Source organism: Prinia subflava, chromosome 17, assembly GCF_021018805.1.
Source record: "Prinia subflava isolate CZ2003 ecotype Zambia chromosome 17, Cam_Psub_1.2, whole genome shotgun sequence".
NCBI classification, from domain to species: domain Eukaryota; kingdom Metazoa; phylum Chordata; class Aves; order Passeriformes; family Cisticolidae; genus Prinia; species Prinia subflava.
The window spans coordinates 3001626-3023159 of record NC_086263.1 but is presented as its reverse complement, the minus strand read 5'-3'; the positions used below and the strand labels follow the sequence as shown (position 1 = coordinate 3023159).

The 21534-nt window shown below is 46.1% G+C and overlaps 1 protein-coding gene across 2 annotated transcripts in view; it reads right to left on the bottom strand.

The window, feature by feature from the left end:
- The window catches only part of NPRL3 (NPR3 like, GATOR1 complex subunit), a 41320-nt gene that overhangs the window by 7186 nt on the left and 12600 nt on the right, over positions 1 to 21534 (bottom strand). For both annotated transcript variants that reach the window (XM_063414823.1, XM_063414824.1), the window contains 7 exons: positions 20702 to 20776; positions 18516 to 18669; positions 17642 to 17723; positions 11394 to 11531; positions 10445 to 10601; positions 8554 to 8660; positions 7258 to 7387 (listed from right to left, as the gene is read on the bottom strand). In XM_063414823.1, coding sequence (XP_063270893.1) covers positions 7258 to 7387; positions 8554 to 8660; positions 10445 to 10601; positions 11394 to 11531; positions 17642 to 17723; positions 18516 to 18669; positions 20702 to 20776 — 843 coding nt within the window. The remainder of the gene's footprint in view (positions 1 to 7257; positions 7388 to 8553; positions 8661 to 10444; positions 10602 to 11393; positions 11532 to 17641; positions 17724 to 18515; positions 18670 to 20701; positions 20777 to 21534) is intronic.

The following is a 21534-nucleotide window of genomic DNA, read 5'->3' as shown; positions in this document are numbered from 1 at the left end:
GTGCTCAGGCTGCAATGCAGCCTTTCATAACCCACATCAGCCTCGAAGGAACCTGCCCTGCCCTGCCTCAGATTGCTGCTTTCTACACAAGGCACTAAAACAAATCACCGCAGGGTTAATCCCAGCTGGTCAGGCTGAAGTGCAGGCTCCTCTAGAGAGGGCAGGGTCATGGGGCAGAGCTGAAGCAGCCTGGGGAGGTGGCCAGGAGCAGGAGCCCTTTGCTGTCAGATGGGAACTGCTGATTGCCATGGGAGAGGCTCTGGGGATGGGAGCCTGACAGGGCTGGGCAATACAGGAGCAGCACCAGCAGCAGCACAAGCCCTGGCAGGGGAGAGCAGCCTGAGCTGTCAAGGAGTCCCCATCCCTCATTTCACCTCCCTCTGCTGTATAGGGCCAAGCTAATAAAGACACCTGGGTTTTCAGGCAGGCAAGAGACTCAAAAGCAATGAGATGTATTAATAAACATTGCCCAGCACCTGCTGGAGACCCACACCAAGGGCAGAGAGAGGGGAAATTGTTGTAGGGTCTGCTTTCAGAAGTCTGGGAGGAGCCTCCAAAATGCATCATTGTGTCTTGATTTCTGCATGAAAAGCCTTTTCATATCACTGCAGGCAACTCTCGTAGCAAAGGGCTCAGAACACAATCACTGACAAGGCTGTTTGGGGATTTCATAGCAACCACCACTGTTTTGGTGAGACAAACACAGGCAGCATGAGCTCAGGCTCAGAAGGAAGCTCCCTCTGCTGCATTAATCATCAGGGTAACAGGCCAAATCGCAGTAAAAGCCCCAAACCCAAGCTCATCAGCCCACATAATTTTCCTTTTTCCATAAATCTGGTAATTCTCTGTTCCTCCTCTGCTATCAAATCACAGAAGAAACCTCTTCTGTTTGCAGACAGACCCACACCCTGTCTTTTCAGGGATTACCACTTCTGGGGGCTCAGTGGGTTTTAATCTTAAAACATGCTATCTGGGATCGCCTTCAAACATCAGTTTTTGGAAAAGCCATCATTCATTTTACATGTTTAACAGAAAATCTACAGAAGAGGAACATTGGCAAAAGACACCAAAGACATGATGCTTTGCTAACATCTGAAGCCAGCCTGGAAGAGAGAGGTTTACTGCAGTGATTACGTTGCTGAAATCCTTCCTTCCAGATGCAGGCCTGGATGGAAAGATGGTTCATTTATTTTACTTAAATTTCCAACCTATTGGCACGCAGCGACGTCTGATTAGCAAATGAAAGAGGTCTGCACGTCTCAGAGCACGAAACAACCCTGGAAAAATCCAAGGAGACAGGAAGACAGGCCCTACCAGACCTAGAGAAGCAGTGGGTCGGGCCTGACCCAGACATGCCCACCCTGGGCACTCTGATGGTTCCATGAATTACAAAAACAGCCAATTTCTTTGTTGCAGCTCCATGTGCATGGAGAGTCTCTAATCCTGCATGTGTACCATCACCTCCACACCCTCGTAGAAATACCTAGAAAGCCACCCTGAGCCAGCAGCCATGGCCCAGTGGAACAAGAAGTCAGTGGTGTTACAGCTTTACACCCACAACCTTGTGCCAGCAACACCCAACAAACACCTCTGTGCCATATCTGGGTGGGAGACCTGGAGTTCCTAAGAACTCGAGGAAACTCTTCTTCCATCCTGAAGTAAACTTGATCGTCCCTGGAACAGAGACTGATGATCCCTGACATTTTTCTGTACTAGCCAAACTTCAGCAGGAATTTGGTACCTCTTAAAACCCAGTCCTAGTAAAAGCCCAAGTGCTGCAGCATCCTGCATTGGCCCCTGCCCATGTGATGAGCTTTGTGCCACCACTGCAAGTGCCTCACACCTTTCTCACTTCCTCCAGGTTTAGACCCATTTCTTAGCAAAGGCAGAAGTGTTTTCACAGATCAGCTGTAGCAGAGGCTTTGCTAACACATTCTGCTGCCTGTGCTTCTGGACACCAGCACTGCATTTCCATTCTCCATCTGCTCCTCCCCAGCTCCCACGGAGCTCACACAGGGCTGCAGGGGCAGAGGCCTCCCTGCACCATCTGTGCTGTGCTGGCTGGAAATGCTGCTCCTTCCCCAGAAGTGCAGGGTTCTCTCTGTGCCTGCTCTCAGGGCACTTCATTAGAGCTGGGCTCCTTCCTGAAGCCAAACAGGCTGGGAGCAGCTTCCCAGGCAAGGATATATTTTCATCCCAGGACTGCTTGCCTCAGTCATGCTGTGGCACAGCAGGAATCCAGAGCCAGCCTTTTCTGGCTGTAACACCAGGATTATGATGGAAACATAAAGCGGCATTTTCTGTTGCTTAATTTAACTACCAATTCAATCTAAATTTCATCCATGTTCCTTTCATGCTGCCTCTTTCCAGCCTGCTCTGAGGGGGTCCTGTCTGCTGCAGCAGCCACATCTGGCGTGTTCCTGCTGGCATTCCCAGAGCAGTGCCAGGGTGCTGTCGTGCAAGGCACTGGTACAAAGCCCTGCTCTGTGCTCACTGCCACAAGCAGAGATGCTGCTCTGGCTTCCAAAAACACAGCACTGCACTGTGGGATGGCCAGAGGAAAGCTCAGCCCCAGGTCCTGGAGGGACAAGATCCAGCATTTCTTATTCTCTGGGGCTATTTGTACAACTCTTGAGAAATGCGTTAAATTTCCTGCAAGGATTCTTTAAGGCTGTTTTCTTTCCCAGGCCTAAAAAGTAAAGGATAACTGGGAGTAGCAACAGGTTCATGAAAGGGAAGGGAGAACAGCAGCCTAGAAGCACTCAATCCCAGCTGGTTTCTCACTGTTTCAGGAGACAGTGAAAACACAGCTTGTTTTGCCTGCTGAAGCACACACGGCCCCTTTCTCCAGCCTGGATTATCCAGTTATTTGATACAAATCCTCGTCAAGGTCTGACTGGAGAACTGAGGGCTGCCGTGGCTCAGGATGATGACACCTTCAAAGCCACTGGGCTGCAGGGATGTTTGCTGAGATGTGTTACCTTCCTGTAGCATTCAAACCACGCTGTTCCATGGAAAACACCTAAGCTATGAAAACTTCTCCCTGTTTTAAAGGAAACAGACTCTGAAAACTCCTGCTGATGTAGGATGAAACATTTACTGTTTAATATTGCCATTTTAATCACCAGGTAACAGCTCTGAATTCTCAGCTTAACCATTCCCTCCATTCAGGCCTAGCATGACATATTCTTTTAACTTACTGTGCCAAACCCCTGATTTTATACCCAGTCCAACTGAATAAAAGTGCATCTTAATCCCACTTCCCTAATTCTGCCAACAAAAGCTGCAGTGGCTCCTAATGCCTTCCAGCAGAGCAGCCCCATGTGCAGCGTGGCTCCCTGAAGACACAGCTGCCCATTCAGGGTGTGCAGGCAGCTCAGCTCCCCTCCCACTCCATCCCTGACTCATTTTCCTGCCTCCTTTTCCATGAGCCCTGCACAAAGCTCGGCACGTTTTCTGCAGGCACAAGGCAGAGGCCTCATCTCCCTGTGCCTGACTCCCAGGAGGATGGCCCAGACTGACTAAAACAAAAGTGAAAAGTTAAACAGATTTTGTTCAGCAGCAGCTGTCCTGCTTTCCCATCTGTTTGGGTTTGTTTGGGGTTTTTTTTTCTGCAGTTGTCCACATCCCATCAAAGGAGAATTAAAGAACCACAATAATAATGACAATGTGCATTATGATAAAGGAGATGCAGGAAGGAAATGAGATGTCCAATTCACCTAGGAACACTCCTTACAGCTGAGAAGATCCCTCCTGCTAGTCCGTGTTTGTTCAAGGTGGAGCAGAGAGGTGTTACAGCTTCTGAAGCACAGAAATTGGCTGAGTGCAGAGGAGGGGAAGCCACAAACATCACCCCTAACTCTTGGTTTGCAAAGCAACTTCCTGCAGAGTAGCTGGGTAAAGAAATTTTATGCTGGACAAAGACATCCTTGCCCTGAACAGCAGATCAAAGCCTTGCCCTGCACCAGCAGCAGTGCCTGGTGCAGACCCTGCCAGTCAACACGTGCTGCTGAAGGCTGTGGCTCACCAGGTGCTCCTGTGCTTTCCCAGGAGGTTTGAAGGGGTGTGCACCCCACTGAGCACCCCAGAGCTCCACCCCAGTGTGCCCTGCACTCACAGCAAGGCTGTGGCACAACAGCCACAGGCAGCAGAACAAGGACAGCTTCTTTGGGGTCGGGGCAGAGGAGATGCAAGCTGCTTCTTTTCCAGCAAAAACACCAAAAGGCAAGGTGAGCTCCCTTTTGTGTGAGCTCACAGGATCTCCCCAGCCCCTGGCTGCACCCTGGTGAGATCCAGGATGAACCCAGGCACTGCAGCAAGCCCTGGTGACATTACAAGTCACAATGGAGCTAAGGAAAAACTCACTGTGAAATGGGGAGAAGCTTCTGCTTCCCTCACCCCCTCAGCAGCACAAGCTCTGCAGAAATCACCTCCCTCACCCTGTGCCAGCCTGGAGCTCACTGGATCTCCCTGAGTGCATTCCACCAGCTAACCTGGCAGAAAACTTGTGCAGCTGAAACAAGTTAAATGAACAGAGTCAGGCTGGACAGGAGCCAGAGCTCTAGGAAAGGGAGGAGGGAAGGGACGAAGGCTCCTGTGTGCACACACCTGGAAGGGGGAAGGAAAAGCAGAGCCTTGGCCCAACAGCACCGAGATCTCTTGAGGTGAGCTGAGCTGAGGGCATGGGCTCATCCTCACCCTGCTGCCCTCCCAGGGAATCCAAGGGAGACACAGAAAGGGAAGCAGCAGGGAGCACTGCATGATACCAAAACCTTCTCAACTGACAGATACACACTGTCCAGGGCTCCACTGCAGTACACTGCTCCTCTTCTCAGGCAGGAAAAGAGATCAAGGTGACACAATCAAGAGTTTCAGCCTCTGGCACAGCGCACAGCTGAGAGCACTGGCAGGCCTGGCACTCACCTGACACCTCTCCTACTTGACAGGAGACAGAAAAAGCAGAGCACAGCCATGCACTCCCACAGCAGTCCTGTCCTTGCTCAGGTTGCTCATATCTCCTACCAGCCAAAAAATACCACAGCACACAAAGTAGAAAAATGAGTGTCAGGTTTTTTTTCATCTACCCAAAGGAATAGAGGAATTCCACTCATGTAACTGTAACTGAACAAAAATAACTTTGTCCCCTTTCAAATCAAGCTATATTTTTGTATAAAAAACAGGAAGGGCTCTGAGAGCTCTCCTGTTTCCTATGGTGGGCTCTATTAATGGCTTTTGTATTCTTTACGCATCCAGAAGCACATGCCAAAAGCAGGGAGCCAATCCCATGCCTAAGAGAAGAATCAAACGGGATGGATGCCACGGATGCCATGAGGCCACAGCAGTTTCTGCAGAAGATGCAGCCCCTCCCACAGAACTGACCCTCAGCACAGTGACCCTCAGGAGCACAGACAGTGCCCTCAGCCTGATGAAATGCAGGAGATAACAGAAAACCACCTGAAATTTTTAAAGCTAAAAACCTCACATCCCCTCCTGTGCACACAAAGAAAAAAACTACTACTACAAAGTCCCACCTTTGCTAATTTTTTCAAAGCCAAAGCAAATGCATTTTGGCAATATTTACAGTTCAGAGTACAACATCTTTTATCACAGCACAGCGGAACAAAAACCCACCCACTTTTAATCACATTAATTGCTGTATTGATTAGATCTTTGTTAATTACAACTGGAGCCTGACCACTTCAAGGCAGGGATTGGAGTCTCTTAAAAGACTAAAAAACAAAAAAATAATACAAGAAGTCCTCCATAGGTAAATCAAAGTAGAAGAAAATGTACTGATACAAAAATACATAAAAACTCACTCTAATCTAAACTCCCCTAAGAACTGTCACTCTTTGCTTTATCAAAAAGCCACAGCTTTTCACAGCATCATCCCTCATCCTTCCAATAAGGCTGGAAGGATGATGAAAGCAAGCTGTGCTGCTGACCCTTAGGAGCCCACCACAGACAAAGAGCAGCAGAGGGAAGGTACAAACTCTAAAAAACACTTCAGCACCCCATCGGCTCTGGCAAGTGTTTAGCACACCCTTGTTTCAAGGAATAACTGCAGCAGTAAGTGGCAGACTTTTATTCATGTATTTTAAACAAAAGTAGGACTTCAGAGAACAACCAGAACTATTGGAGGAGAAGCATTAAGGCAAGTAATTAATTTTAAAAGGATTACTGAGAACATCTCCTGAAGCTACTGCAGCTAGAATAAAATTAATGCTATGACTTCAGCTTCAATTTTCAGGACACTTATTTGTCTGTAACTACAGTGGAGTCCTGCTCTTCCCCTGCCTGCCAAGGTGGCAGCTGACCAGTGCAGGCTACTGGAATTACATGAACATCATTACTTATCTTTATCTCTGATCATCATCTCTGCCAGCCTGTAATTACAGCCAACTCTTCCCCCACAGCTGTGCTGCAGTGCCCTGGTGATGGTAATCTCAATATCTGAGCAGGGGCTAAACCCATGGAGCCACCAAGGCACCCAAGTCTGAAGGCCAGAAACAAACACCACGAGAAACCAGCCAAAGAACCCTGCCTGTGCTTCCTTTGCCACACTGAGCCATGGTCAGAGGTCCAGGCTCCTCCATCTGGGAACAGAACAGTGTCAGCCAGGAGACCTCACATTCCTGAGCTCCTTCCTGCGTCCCACCAGTTCCCAGAAACGCCACAAGCCATGATCGATGCACAAGCAAAGCAGCTCACAAATCCCAAATCCATCTTTTATTAACACAGATCTGAACACTAAGAAGCTAATGCAGTGACACATGGACTGCTGCTGACCCCATGCTGAGCCTACTTCCTCCAAAAGCCTTTAAACAATTCCAGTTTTACAGCAAAACCAAGCAAACAGACAGATTGCTTTTAAAAACAGATTGTGAACTTGGAGCAGATGGAAGAGAATAAAATCAAATGTGGTTGTGAGGAATCCACACACTTGATTCAGCCCTACCAATTGGTGACAGTTTGGAACAGACCAAATGGAGTTTGCTTTCCCTCCCACATCACTCCAGGAAAAGAAACATTCTAATACCTCTTTTAGGACTGTGCTTTGCCAGCACAGAGCATCCTCTCACCTTGAACATCCCCACAGCTTTTTGGCACGGGGACATGAAGCAATAAATCATAAGGCTGGAAACACAGTAATTGAGGACTTGCAAATGTGCAACGGCAGGTTCCTGACCTGCTCCAGGAGCAGCAGCACCCCTGGGAGCAGCAGCACAAGCAGCTGTTGGGCAGGGCCCAGCTCACCTCCTGCACGGGCGGCGCCAGCGGGTTCTTGAACTCGGACAGGGACACCGGGAGAGAGAACTTGGCCAGCATGGAGGGCAGGTTGTGACCCCGGAACTGACAGGAGAAGGCATCTGCCAGGGGAGAGTAACTGCAGGAGAGAGGCAAAGGCACACGTCAGCTCTGTGCTGCTGCTCGGGCTAACTGCGATCCAATCAGGCATTGCACAAGTGCCAATTCCCAAATGTGGCATTCCCTGTGATCTAGAAAACCCCTGAGCACGGCTGATGGCGAGTTGTGTCCTGCAGCAGCCAGCCAGAAGCTCCTGCACTTTCACCTCAGCCTTGCATTCAGCTCCAGCATTTTGTTCAAGGTGTGGAAGGAATCCAGAGGAGAAGAATAAAAGCAATAAAAAGTCCAGACCTGTGCAGCCCCTGATCAAAGGGACAGAGCCTGGGCAGGGCTGGGCAGGACACACACACAACCTCTGAATGTGCCAACTGCAGCTGCAGATGGGGCTGTGCCCCCTCCCCGTGCTGACAGGACAAGAAATGACTGAACAGGAGTAAAGGATAGTCAAGTTAAATATCAGAAAAATTGTCTAAGCATTTGCATCTCCAAAGGTCTTCAAGAACAGCACTGCCATATTTGACACAGGCACAGTTGTTGCTGAATGACCTCAAGGTCCCTTCCAGCCCTATTTTTATACTTCCATCACCAAAGTTTTGATTTAAAACTATTTTCCTATAACTGAGTTCCAACACAAAGTCTAAAAGCATCTCAAAATCCAACAGAGGAAGGGTTGCCAATCTTCAGCAGAGCAAAAATACCCACCCCTGCCTCCACATCTTCCTTGCAGTGGCTCTGCCTGCTCTCCAAATGGCCATGCTGCCTTCTGTCTGTGGCAAGGCACATGAAACAACACAGTGGCAACTTCTGCTGCTTTTGATTCGTGTCAGGTGTGCCAGCTACACACAGAGCCCTATAAACCACTCACTTAACTTAATCATAAAGTATTTTGGTTTGTGAATGTTCCCATATTGGACATTCAGTGAGCAGGACTACTAAAAACCCTGACAGCAGCTCCACAGGTAAATACTGCTTCCAGGGCCACCACCACCACAGAGGAATATTGATCTGCTCTGCTGCTCCTCCCTGCCCACACGGCTGTGCAAGTTCAGGCTCATGCAATGCTTTGTGTTTTGCAGTCTCAATAAACCCATGAAGAAAGATCCCACTCTGTATCAGCCAGGGAAGAAAAGTGCATTTGCACTCCTCAGCCCTGTGCTGCCACCAGCACATTTCTCTTCTACTTACAGGCAGACACTGGCATTTGGAGAAAGCATGTAGACATTGTTTTCACAAAGAGGATAAATAATAATTGCTTTGCCCCAGTAAACAAGATGTGCTGCAAGCTGGAAAACCTGTATTGAAAAAACAGGGAAAAATTAGGAGAGAAAAATCAATATACAAACTCTCAGCAAACGTTCCATACAGCAACAAAAAAGCCTTGTTTGAGCTGAAATGAAAGAAAAATGTTCCATCCTTTCACTCTGCCTTCAGAATAAATTCATGGTTTAATACAACATGTGGCAGATCAAAAAGCATTTGACAAGGTTATGAATTTCCAGAGATTTGCTTCACATTTCTAAGCAACTTAGTATTTCCTGCCTCAAAGGAATTCCTTCAAACTGTATCTATAAAAGTTCAGTTCCTTTTCATGCCCCCAAAAACTATTTTCCTTTATGCACAAAGTGTATTGTGTTATATATGAAAAATAAAATATGTGAAAAATAAAACAAAAGAATCAGCTCCTGCTACGACAGAAACATAAAGGAAACCAACACTGCCTTTTTACTGCACCAAGGTATTTCAGTAATGAGCTACACAAAGTATTTTAATGTGTTAAACAAGTCAGTGGTTGCTAGTGGCTCTGGAAAAGCCACATAAATAGTGTCTACAAGACACAAAACCCAGCCTGTATCATTAGATGCATTTAACTGTGCTTTTTTGTGGAGAACAAAACTACAGAAGCAGTAGGGAATTTCCAGAGTTCATCCCATAGCCAAGTAACACCACAGAGCACTGCAGGCAGACCTGGAGTGTTATTACAAAGCAGGACCTTTCCCTTGGAACAAGAGGAGGCACTGACCTCTGAACAGGAGAACATGTGAGGATGAGCTGTGCTTCCCATCACACAGAGCACAGGCTGTGTCCCTGGGTCTGGATCGACCCTCAGGAGCACGGGGTGGCCCTTCCCTCCCTGGAATCATCTCATACAATCATCCCAAATGATCACAGGCATCCACAGGGGTCTCTCTGGGGCCTCACAACTCATGTGAGTGCCAGAGTCTCATCCCTCCACCGGCACAAACTTCCCTTTCCAAGGGCTCATCACATCACCTCAGCAGTTCAGATTTGAGAGCTGGCTGTCACTACTGGAAAGGCATTTGGGAAGAGCTGCTGGCTTGGGGAGACTTGGGGAGGCTCAAAATCTTTGCCCAAGCCTAAACTAAATCTTCTTCCCATGACTTCCAAGTCTGTGCACCAATGGACTAAGGGAAATGCATGGGAAGGTTTGTACAAGCATTCACAAATCTTTGGTAGAAAAGATCTTGGCAGCTCCAGGAGAAACAACATATTTGACCACGGCAGCTGTAAACATTCCCTTGCATTTTGGGTGCTCCATTTGCATGTAGACATCAACGTGGCAGGACCAAGACAGGCCCTGTGGTGTCAGTCAGGAGCACAATTTGCCCTGGTTTTATCTACCAAACAGGAGGCACAGTGAAGACAGAGCCCCTCTCCTCAGAGGGACACAGGGACAGCTCCTGAGGCAGCATGCCTCAAGGAGAACAATGGGAAATTCCCATTAGATATGAGGAAAGCTTTCACTCTGATGCTGGTCAGGTGCTGGACAGAGAGGCTGTGGGAGGCAGCCCTGGGGGCACTCACAGGCTGAAGAGAAGTTTTTCATCAGCCTGTTTTAATGGACTTGTCCTGAGCAGTGGTGAGGACCAGAGACCCCCAGGATGTGGCTGCAGGGCTGCCCAGCACTGCCCCTGCACCCCTGCCCTTTGTTTCTCCAGCCTTTCCCCAGGCTCCAGGGCTGGTACTTTATCTCTGCTCTCTGCTCACACCGAGGGAGCTGCCCAGGGGCACACAGGAATTTAAAAGGCTCTCAGCAGCTGCTGACAGCTCCCCGTACCTGCAGCAGTGCCAAGTCAGCATCTTGAGCCAGTTGCTGCAAATTCTTCACAGCAGAGGTAGTTTTAATTACTCTCACCAGGGCAGGAGAGCAGTCCAACGGGAGCTCATTAAGCAGTGACTTCTCATCATTTAAAAGTAATAAGGCATGGTAAGGCCTGCAGAAAAATAGAATACATTTGCACAGTAAACTGCAGCTTTTCCTGAAGGCTTTGTTATTCCCACACCACGATACCTGGGGTCAATGTAATGGTAAAAAAGGAATTTCTAATATCATCCTTTTGCTCTAACTGGGTTCAAAATAAGTTTATTTTTATGTCACAGCATAAGACACTCCCTGTAAAAAGCAGACAGAGGGCTATATGGTAACTGGATACCCCAGCGACAAGGAAAAAAGACTGCACTGGATTGGCACACAATTGAGAACAAGTCTAAAAACTGCTCATCTGCATTACTGAAATACAGAATGGAGCAGAAGAAAGGAAGAAAGCAGAAGTTAGTTATTTTTGCAGGTAAACAAACACAGGAAATAAGGAATCACAGGACCTGGGCTCTCTTTCTTCCAAAAGCAGAATTCCTTCTGGGTCAACAGATTAAAATGAACACACAATTCCTGGCTGCAAACAGTGCAGGCCACTCTTGCAGCATCCCCTCAGTACAACCATCTAAAGTGAACACCAAGGCTGTGGCATCCCCCCATGAACCCAGCAGCAGCACAGAGCCACAGCAGCAGCACAGAGCCACAGCAGCAGCACAGAGCCACAGCAGCAGCACAGAGCCACAGCAGCAGCACAGAGCCACAGCAGCAGCTCCAGCCTGAGCCCAGGGCCCCTCTCCTCCACAGCCCAGTCACACCTTGCCCTGCCTGTGCCACCTCACACATCTGCAGCACCACCCCTGGAACAGGAGCAAGGCCTGGCCACGCTCTGAGGGGCAGAGCTTGCTCTTACCTGATAGATTTCAGACTTCTCTCGATGGCTTCTGGGGGTATGAAGTTGGTGGCAACATAGTGGATTTTGTGAGGAAGGCAGAAACTCACTTCCAGCCAGTTGTTGATGTGTAAACGAACCACCCCTGTCGTGCAGAGACTAAAAGAGGAAGGCAATGAATCCATACAGCATTTACCCTGTATCACAAATAAAAACAGTGCTCCAGGGTCACCCCTGCACAGAAATCAGATCAGGACAAAAGCTGAATGCACCCTGTCTGTTCCCAGGCTGGCTGAGGACCAGCTGACTCCTAACAGCAAGGGCCTCCTTGGACTTACAGAGCACCATCCCCTACAGCATTTTGAGGGGGATTTGAAAGGCTTCACCACTGACCTTCCGCTCCCTCTGCTCTTAACATTGCAGCAGTGTCTCAAGTTAAAGAAGATTATTCAAAACCTACTGCAAGGCAAAGGAAAATTCTCTAGGCCAAACCTGCAAAGGGCAGAGATGAACTGGGCACACTGTTTTCACCTCCAATTTCCATCTTCCTCTCCAAGAAAAGAGAAAAGAGGATGTCTGTACTGGGCAAGGGCTGTTCCCAGCAGCCCATTTCCACAATATCAGCCTCCTTTGGTTCTGCTTAGGTTGTTTGTTTTCTTACTAACCTGTTCCTGTTTGTCACACAATATCACAAACGTGCCTGTTACGTGGTTTCTTCGTTCTAGGAAACCACAGGGTCTGAGCTAAGCCCTTAAGCTGACTCCAGACAACAGGACTGGAGTGGAAGTGATGGATGTCTCAGGAATAATAAAGATAATAAATCTGACCGTGGCATTCAGCCTGAAAGCAACAATAAGCCTTTTTTACTGAAAAAAACCCAGAAAAGCTGGAGATTAGAGCCAGGAACATCATTCAGGTGCTTTTACAGAAGTCTGCAGATCTAGACAAGAGGTGGAATACACCTCAGGAGGGAACTACGTTTACTTAAAATGGGTAATGTACCATAAGGAGCTAAGCCAGCACCACCCTGCAAACCCTCACAATATTCCCATTCCAAGGGCAGGGAATGCTGGCCCAGGAACAGCTGTGCTGGGAGGAAGCAGCAAGGCCCACCACACCTCTTCATGAGTTAGGAACACAAACTTGCTGATCAGTCTTCAAGCAACAGCTAATCTTGTCTACACCAGAAAACTGAATTTCTCAATGCCCTTCAATTTTAAACTTTCTTCCCAAACAATGCTTTTTGGCTTATAATCAAATTTCAAAGTCTGCACTCTGAAAATTCCAGCCTGAATTTTACATTCCAAGTGTGTTGAGACTCACAATTTGACTTTTGTGTCAATAACTGCCACAGATTTCCCCCTTTACACAAAACAGATTAAAAAAACATGCCAGGGATAGACCAGGATTAAATATACATCTTGGAAAAGTCTTTACGTAGTGATTTAACCATTTATAGGTTCCAGATTTATATATATGCAGGTCACTACCTAGCATGCTCTTTTTCAAGCTCATGTGGCTGTGTAGAGTTTGGAGAGAGCTGAAATTGCAGCTTTAAACAACAACATTGGGTAGCTTTGGCTGCTGGTGCAACTACTCACCAAACCACAACAGAGTGGTGAGGGAGCAAACACCATCCCCTCCCGCCTCGGACATGATCAGACTCATTGGGGAACATCTCACTGCAGACAGCGCTTTTCAAAAGGTTTTGTTCTCAAATCACACATTAAACTCTGGAAAATGCCGATTTTTCAAGCTGCAAATGGAGCAGATACTGTGTGTTTCCCTCTTTTTAAAAGGAGCTGAGCGGGTGAATGCAGAGCCTCTCTGGCCCCACCAGCTCTCATGTGCTCAGAGGCTCCCAGCCCTGAAGGAACATGCAAAGCACAAACACCTCTGCTTCAGTTCATTAAATGCTGCAGCTCCAGTAACACTGCTTATCCCACCACAAAACAACTGACTGATAGAGCTGGATTCCCTCAAAATACCTCAGGGAAAAGGGCTAAAGCTGTGGTTATCCACATCATCCCAGGCCAAATCCTCACCAGGGGAAACATGGCAATAGAGGAATGGGACAAGCGAGTTCAGAGACCACCTGAAAGCTCTTGGGGTTGTAAAAACAGATTACCCAAGAGCAGCAGAGATACAGGAAAGCATGAAACATTCGCAGGGACATTTTCCCTGCAGAGTTTAACATTCAGACAAACATCCAGTTGGTTCATTTCTTTCTTTGGTCCAAGTGCACTAAGGCTTTAAAAAAAAGCTTTAATTACATAATTACACTCTCCCCAGTACAATTTTGTCTACAGTGCACTATACAACAAGAGCCTAGAATTAAAGACAACAAGAAAACCAGATTTTCAGTTCTGATCTGGATCTTAATTTCATTCTTCTGCATTTGCATTCAGCTGTACAATTTCCAGCCTTCATTATAGCTTTATGCACACAATTTCTCCTTCACCTGCCCCTACTTGGATGGAAAATAATTTAAGTGCCTGTAATTTGACAAGGAACAAGCTACACCCTCCAGCAGCAACACTTGCAACTGCCAGACAGCACAGTTAAATAATGTCCCCAATACAGGCACAAAGATTCAGGCAATAAGACATTAAACTCTCCAAGACATTTTATTCCATAAAAACTTCATTTCAAGTCTTTCTTTTTTTAATCTCTGGTTTGATAGTACCTGATGAGCAATCTGGGGGATACATAGGCAAGAATGATCAGATAACAGAGTTTAAAATTGAGACAGGGAGAGGCAAACAGGAAAAAGCTGTTTAATGTCTCTCCATCAAAAGGCCCACGAGATATCTCATGATACAAGAAGGAGCAAAGTTCAGAAGAAATAGAAAGAAACACAGAAAGTAGTTAAGCCATGGAGCTCCTTATCAGAGGATGCTGTGGCTGTTAAATATTTACTCTGGCTCCCAGGATTGTGGGCTAATTCCGGGAAGTGAGATCAGCTGAAAGCTGCTGAGTGTACAGAAACCCCTCCAGAGCTGCAGGAAGCTGGGGAATATTTCAGGGACTATCACTGCTCCTTTGCTCTATTCTGCTGTGTCCTGAACTGTGAGCTACTGCCCCAAAATGGGAACCTGCAAGTTTGCCAGTATCTCCCAGAACTGCAGCCTTTTCCATAACTATTGGCAAAACAAAGAAATCCCACTTCACGTTTATAAAAGAGTTACGAATTTTTACATGTACACACCTCATATCACATCTATCCTGATTATATCAGAAATTAACCCCATGTTTGTGAGTGTGGTGGAGGTGAGCTTGTAGCTTTGGAATTTGTTTTACCTAGAGGTTGTGACTACTCAGAGCTTTGAAATTATTTCACATTTCCTTACAAAGGACAAAGGGCTGTCTTTTGATAAATAACTGTAGTTGGACTATAGTTTACAGCACAACCACAGAAATCACATCTAATAATTCATTAAGTCTCACAGAATTATTCCCTGAGCTGCTGATATGGGCTAGATCTACCACTCAGGTCAAGTCCCAGTAGGCTAAAAATTTATAAAGGCTCTTCCTGTAATAAAAAGAAGAAACAAACAATTTAAACCTACCCAAAAACCTCTCCATCCTTTCACTTTTATTCCAATGCAAAGCTAAGAGAAGTTTGCTAGAACCAGACAGGCAGTTAATAAGTATCAAGCTCACATATTATCTGCAGTTGCAGATAAAACTGTGTGAAAGCTCCTTAAAAGAGACACATATTGTAACACCAGTAAGTTTTTCAGTTTTTCAGCACTGGAAGTCCTGAAAACTTTCTCAGGCCTACAAACCATTGCCTTCTGTTCCACACCAATGCTTCAGTTTGGGGACAAGATGAATGAAGACTCTCAGTTTTCTGAATTAATCAAAAAGAAACATTCTAGTTGTCTCCACTAGAGATGAAATGTCCCAGGAAGTAGATGCTGAAAGCCTCTGAGCTGTCAGTGTAATAGCACTCCATTTCCAGTCAAGGTATCCTGAGTACTGATCCTGCCTTGCAGAACACAGGCAGCTCATTCAAAACCATGGAACACTTTGAATGACAGGAATATTCCTCTTCTGGTGGTTCTGCACAAACCAACTTGCTCAGGGACTTGTTGGGTCTTGCCTGAAATACCTCAGCACCATCTACAGGAAGCCAAGGGCTCGACAGCACCTCTGGTGCAACCCTGGAAATTGGAATTGCAGAAATCAGCAGGCACTTGGAAATGCTGGTTGGAGCAAATCTCAGAGAGCTGGGCTCTATCTGCAATTCAAAGTGCTCTCTCCACTCCAGTGGCTGCTCTCCTACAGCCAAAGGCTATGCCAAAGTCTGTAAATTTAGAACAGCACATTGTCACTGCATGCATCTGAAGGTTTATCCTTCCAGCAGTCCTTTCTCCTTTAAAAGCAACAGAGCAAATCTTTCCATCTTCCCTCTGAGGTCATTCACACTCCTCCACACTCTCTAGGTGGCCTAAATCCCTCTTGAAATGTGGTGTCCAAACTGGATAAAATATTCATTACAGCCAGAGTTCTACAGCTGTGAGCAGGATTGGTGCCTATCTTACAGACAGACTTATTTTATGCATTCTTGTCTATCTGCTTTTTTTTTGTAACCCCATGTCACTTATGACTAACCCTCACTTCACAGAAGACCACACAGACTTCACTGCAGAGCAGCTGCCACACAGGAATAATTAATTCATCCTGGACTTGCAGAAAAAATTGTATTTTTAGAGCCCTTCTTCTACCTTACTAAAAAATAATTTTAAATCTATGCCTGCCTGGCAAAGTGCTGCAACTCCTCACAACTGATCTGACTGCAGGTATAACAAGCATATTTCCTATGCTCTCATATGAAGTATTAATAGAAAAACCCTGCAGAACATTTCCTTATCACCCAACAACACTGTCAGCTCCTTTTCAAGAACAACTTTCCAACCAAGCACACAGGCACTTCAGATTTTTCCCAACACCTTATTTCTTATATTTGCTTTTGACAGTGTCATACAAAGTGTCAAAATCCAACTTGCACCATTTCTTCCCCACTCACAATGTCTAAATGAGGGAGAAACTGCCTTGTTTGACAGCTGGGGGCAGCACCAAAGTGTATTTCTCCATGGCCTGTCTATTCCTCATATCTGGGAAGGCTCATATCAGCACAGTCCATGAGCTCAGGCTCTGTGTTGCTACAGTCACAGCTAAATGCCACAAGATGTCACTGTGTCCCTAAAATGTTTGGAACCATGATCAGGGTTTGCCCAGTCATAAATACACAGCCCTAGAGGAACAGAAAAATATAATTGCAATATTAGAATTACAGGCTGCATAAAAACTGCCGTACTTAAAATTCAGTACAGGTTTTGTGCAAGGTGTGTGGAACCTTGTACCACATTCCTTCAAACAAGACAAAATTCACAGCTCTTGAACACAAAGAGCAGCTTAGCAGAAGTTTTCTGATGCTCTTTGCAACCATTACATTATTTAGGCTCCCAGTGCCTTACTGGGCTCTGATCCCCTTTGTGGATCACTGGAAGCCACAATCCAGGGAGCATAAAGGCTTCCCTGAGGAACTCCAGCCTGATTCCCTGAATCCCTGACAAACACCCCAAGCAAGGGGCATCTCCCCCCCATACAGAGGTCCTGTGTCCCTCTGTCCAGGCCTTTCCCCAGGCACATTTCCTGCCTGCAGGAGCCTCTGAGCCCCGCGAGGCAGCACTGAGGCACGGGCTCCTGCTCAGGTTCAACACCAGCCCCACACTGCTTTGAAACCTTTGCCAGAACTTCTAATCCAGTCAAGAAACAGCATGTAACACTTTCCATTCTGCTGGAAGTCTCAGCATCTCATTCAAATTTGCTGTCCAGACATGCACAAACAGGGTCAGGGCAGTACCTGACTTGCCATCAGAGCTCCTGCAGCTCTTTCCCCTTAGCTGCAGGTTTAGAGCACTTCCCCAGTGTTGTGATATCCCTATTATGACATTTGTCAGTTCAACAGTTCACTTGTTATTAGGTGCCCCTGTGCTAAAGAAGAAAAAAAAAACATTCTTAAAGCTGTGGCAGACATCATCAACTTTTAAGAACAAGATACCAAAGACAAACCAAGGTAATGATTAGGGTAGCAGTTCTGCAAACATTTCACCTATCAGGCTTCACATTGCTCTGCCTGGTTTAAAACCCAGGTCCCAATGATTAACAGCATGAGGAAGTGTATAATATCCTTAGGAACAAAGCCAAGAGATTTCAGTGAGAAACAGCATACTGTGAGCTAGGACTAAAATCCTCCTTACCTGTCATATGTCTCTTTGAGATCTCTGGCCAGTTTGCACTTGGGTAGGATGTGATGAAAAGGTGACTGGGGCCCTTCTGTGGCTATGGAAAGATTGAAAACAAGAAAGCAAATAACTGATTTCAAAGCAAAGAGTTTCCTCTTCCCCACTGGGTATCAACCTGTATCTTAGGGACAAAATTTGTATCATTTTAATCTAAAATTATCTTTCAAAGCTTTTACAATAACTCGAGTTAACTTTAAGATAATAATAGTGAATTATTGCCAACTTCTGCTAAACCCCAACTCAGTTAAGCACATGTAACCAAATTTGACAGATGATGACTTTAAATGCTTTGTTTTTCTAGATGTTAGCTTTAATTTTTAATGCTTGCAGCAAGATGATGCATCACTGTCAGAGTTCACCTTAAATAGTGCATGTTGTAAGAGTACATTTTCCAAGTACAATCTATAAAAATGCTCTGTAACTGTTTGCTAGCCAGGTAACAGCATGTAAGAGCACAGGGAGGCTGGTGACTCAGCAGACAGCATTAAAGCATGCAAAACTTGCTCTGGGTTGAGTGAAGCAGGCCACACAGGAGCTCTTCCATGTCAGCCTGACAGGGAGAGGCAAACATGATGGCTCAGTGCACAGCCTCCAGGGATTGTGTTGACCTTAACTATCAAAGAAACTCTTTTTCACCTTTAAAACTCACATCTCTGCATAGGGATAGTGGACTTGGCTGAAGCAAAATGCAGGGAAAAGCTGTCAGAATGCTACAGAGCACCAAAACCTGTTCACAACGGTCCCGGGCACAAGAGAAGCAAGAAGGCACAGTCAGCACCTGTCCGAGGGAGCGCTCCTGGACAGAGCCACTGCTGCTGGAAGCACTCACCCTCTGCCATGGCAGACACCTCGTCCTGGATGGCCAGGATGAGCTTGGCCTCCCTGGTGAGGTACTGGCAGCGGCGCTCCTCGTGCTGCAGGACGATGGCGATCCTGCGCGACAGGTTGTGCAGGCAGCTGATCACCGACGGGTCTGCGTTGGCCTGCGGGGACACACACTGAGCCACGGGCACACGGAGCTGCAGTGAGCATGGGGAACGGGCAAAGGGCTTTCCATGGTACCAAAAATCAGCCTCTCGACTGGGAAAAGAACAGGGGTTTCTCTACCAGCAACCAAGCAGGGATGTCCAAATGTAATTGGGATTTCTAAGCTTGTCTATGTGCATGGAAGGAACACCACACCTGGAGCAGGATACTGCTACCTGGTTTGTTTATCCAGTTGTTAATGGGCAGTCTACTAGCAGAGAGCAAAGAACTCCACACAGCTAGACAAAAAAGTGTCAAGCTATTTGAAAAGGCAGAATATCCCAGTGTTCAGGTTAAACTCACTGGCAGCACAAGGGCTGCAGTGCCTCTAACATGTGTCACTCACTCCACGATGCCACACTGGTGTTTGTCGTACAAGGTAACAATTACCAGCTCATGACCAACATTTTCATCCCAAATCTGAATTAAGTCACACCTACACTCCCAAAAAATTCACAAATATGGCTCATTACTAACACTGCATTTATGAAAGTCCCATAAAGAAAGTGCTGGAAAAATCTATCACATCAGTACAGCAGCCAAGAGGGGTGAGGGGGAATTCAGTAGCTCCAGCATGAGTCAGCAGCTACTTCATGTTTGTTAAGACATTTAAAGGAATTTAAAGTTCTGGCAAGTGACCACTTGGCACAGAAACCAGCAAACCATGACTCATCGTTTTTTTGACTCCACTGTTCTTGCTGAGTCACGCCACGTTGTAGCCCTGCAGCTCAAACACAGCAGGATCAGGGCTGATTATCACACTTGGGCCTTTGCCTGCTCTGTCTGCCCCCTGCAGATGGACACTCATCTTTATCTCTGAGGGCCTCCACCCACCTCCTGCACTGCACTGCTCCATCCTAGCAAAAAAACTCCACTTGCCTCTTGCCCAACACTTTCCAGAAGCCTGACTGCTCCCTGTCAGGGAACTAAGAGTGTCTCATTTGCCAAATGGATTCAGTGCTGCATCACACACACAATTACATCAGTATCATCACATGGCTGAAGGGCAAAGAAAGAGAGTTTTCCTAGAAGCACTAGAAATTAGGTTCCAGAAAAATGTGGGCTAGTCTTCACTGTGAATGAAAGAGCATTGGTTTCAACACTTTTTCTGATGAAAAAAGTGTGCATCAATCTGTGTGATAGAAGTTGCATCTACACACACCTCCCTGCAAACAAAGCACAAGGCTTTAACAATTCACCAAAACAACATCTCTTAACACATGAAATCTAAAATCAACTCCTCCATTGCAAATTCAGCACTCCCTGATCCAAGAGTGTCCTCAAGCACAGGAACACTGGATTCCCAGCAGAGCTCTGTAAACAATTTATTGCTTGATTCAGGTAATTGTCTTGTGTGAAACCTTGCTCCTCGTCTGAGGACAAGCCATGCAGGCTGGGGCCATATCCATGTCAGCACTGCAAAGCCAGTGGTAAGAAAAGTACTAGTGCTAGAAAAAAAATTAAGTTCCTTTCACAAGCAGGGGCTGGAGGTTTTTAAATCATGACATTACATCCAGTCAAGCAAAAATCAACTATTTCCATAAAGACAACTATTCCAGTTCCCTCTTTTATTTTTAAACAACTTGTAGACTGGGAAAAGAAAGCCAGAGCTCAGAAATCAAGTAATGCTTGACCATAATGAAATTTCTAGGGCTTTACAGACCTAATTAGCCAAGCCAGGATCCCTTAACACCAGTATCTAGTTAATAGAGGAAGCCTGAAAAAAATTCCAGGCAGAAACTACGTATTTGTTCCAGGTTTTTGCTGAGCATTGAAACCTCTTTATTCTCCACTTGTACCTTCTTCCCATTTAGCTGCTCAGCTGCTGCTCCCTGGCACTTTCCCTTCACAGTGACCTCACTGCTGAGAGGAGGCAGCTTTCAAACACTGCCCATTAATCATAAAACAAGCCTGGAGTGTGAGCCTACTGCATTCCCTCATGCATCCACAGCACATCCCACTGTCAGATGGAAAGGAGACAGTCCTTACCCTTAGTGCAAACACCACGTTGAACAGAATCATGGTGGGCATCTCTCTCTTTGGTGAGGGGTCAGTTTTGGATACCTGAAAAATATTTTTTAGAAAATCCCATTGGCTAGTGTCAGTTGGAGACAGTAACAAAGGGAAAGTAATTTTAAAAAACTAAATAAAAAGGCCCCAGTTAAATAACAAGCTGAGAAAAGAGAGCAGACAAATTCATTTATAACACCAAATATGACTTCCAAAAAATAGAACTATGATTTAGTTTTTTATTGGAGTGTCACAGTTACTCTACAACACTGCCTTTGCTGAGCAGCTGTGAAGACTTCAACCAAAGCCTTTTGGTCACAAGCACAGAAATGAGTGTCAGTTAAGACAGCACTCTTAATTAGTACCCTTCTTATTACATTGAGCATCATTAGGGACCTTAGGTTTAAATTTTTTAGCACAACTGTCAGAAGAACTCTCCAGATTTCTCATCTCAGGCCACACCTATTCCTTCCTTTCCTAAAATCCCCATTCAAGTTGCATCCTGTTACAAGCTGCTGCTTTTATCAGACAAAATATGCTTTAGAACAGCAGTACTAAAATAAAAGGTTTGATTTTTCCCTTACTGTAGAATTTCAAACACATTATCCAGCCCCTCTATTCTCTTTGTAGCAGAGAGCTCCATCCCTAAGGCAAATTCAAACTTTCCAGTGAGAAGAAACAGCTGAAGCTGAGACAAACAAGTGGAATTTGAACAGCCAGACCAAGAACTCCAAAGGGGGCACAAAATGCAGAGGACATTCCCAGCTCCCCTGCAGCTCCCTGCTCAACGCCCACCCAACCCCAAGTGCAAA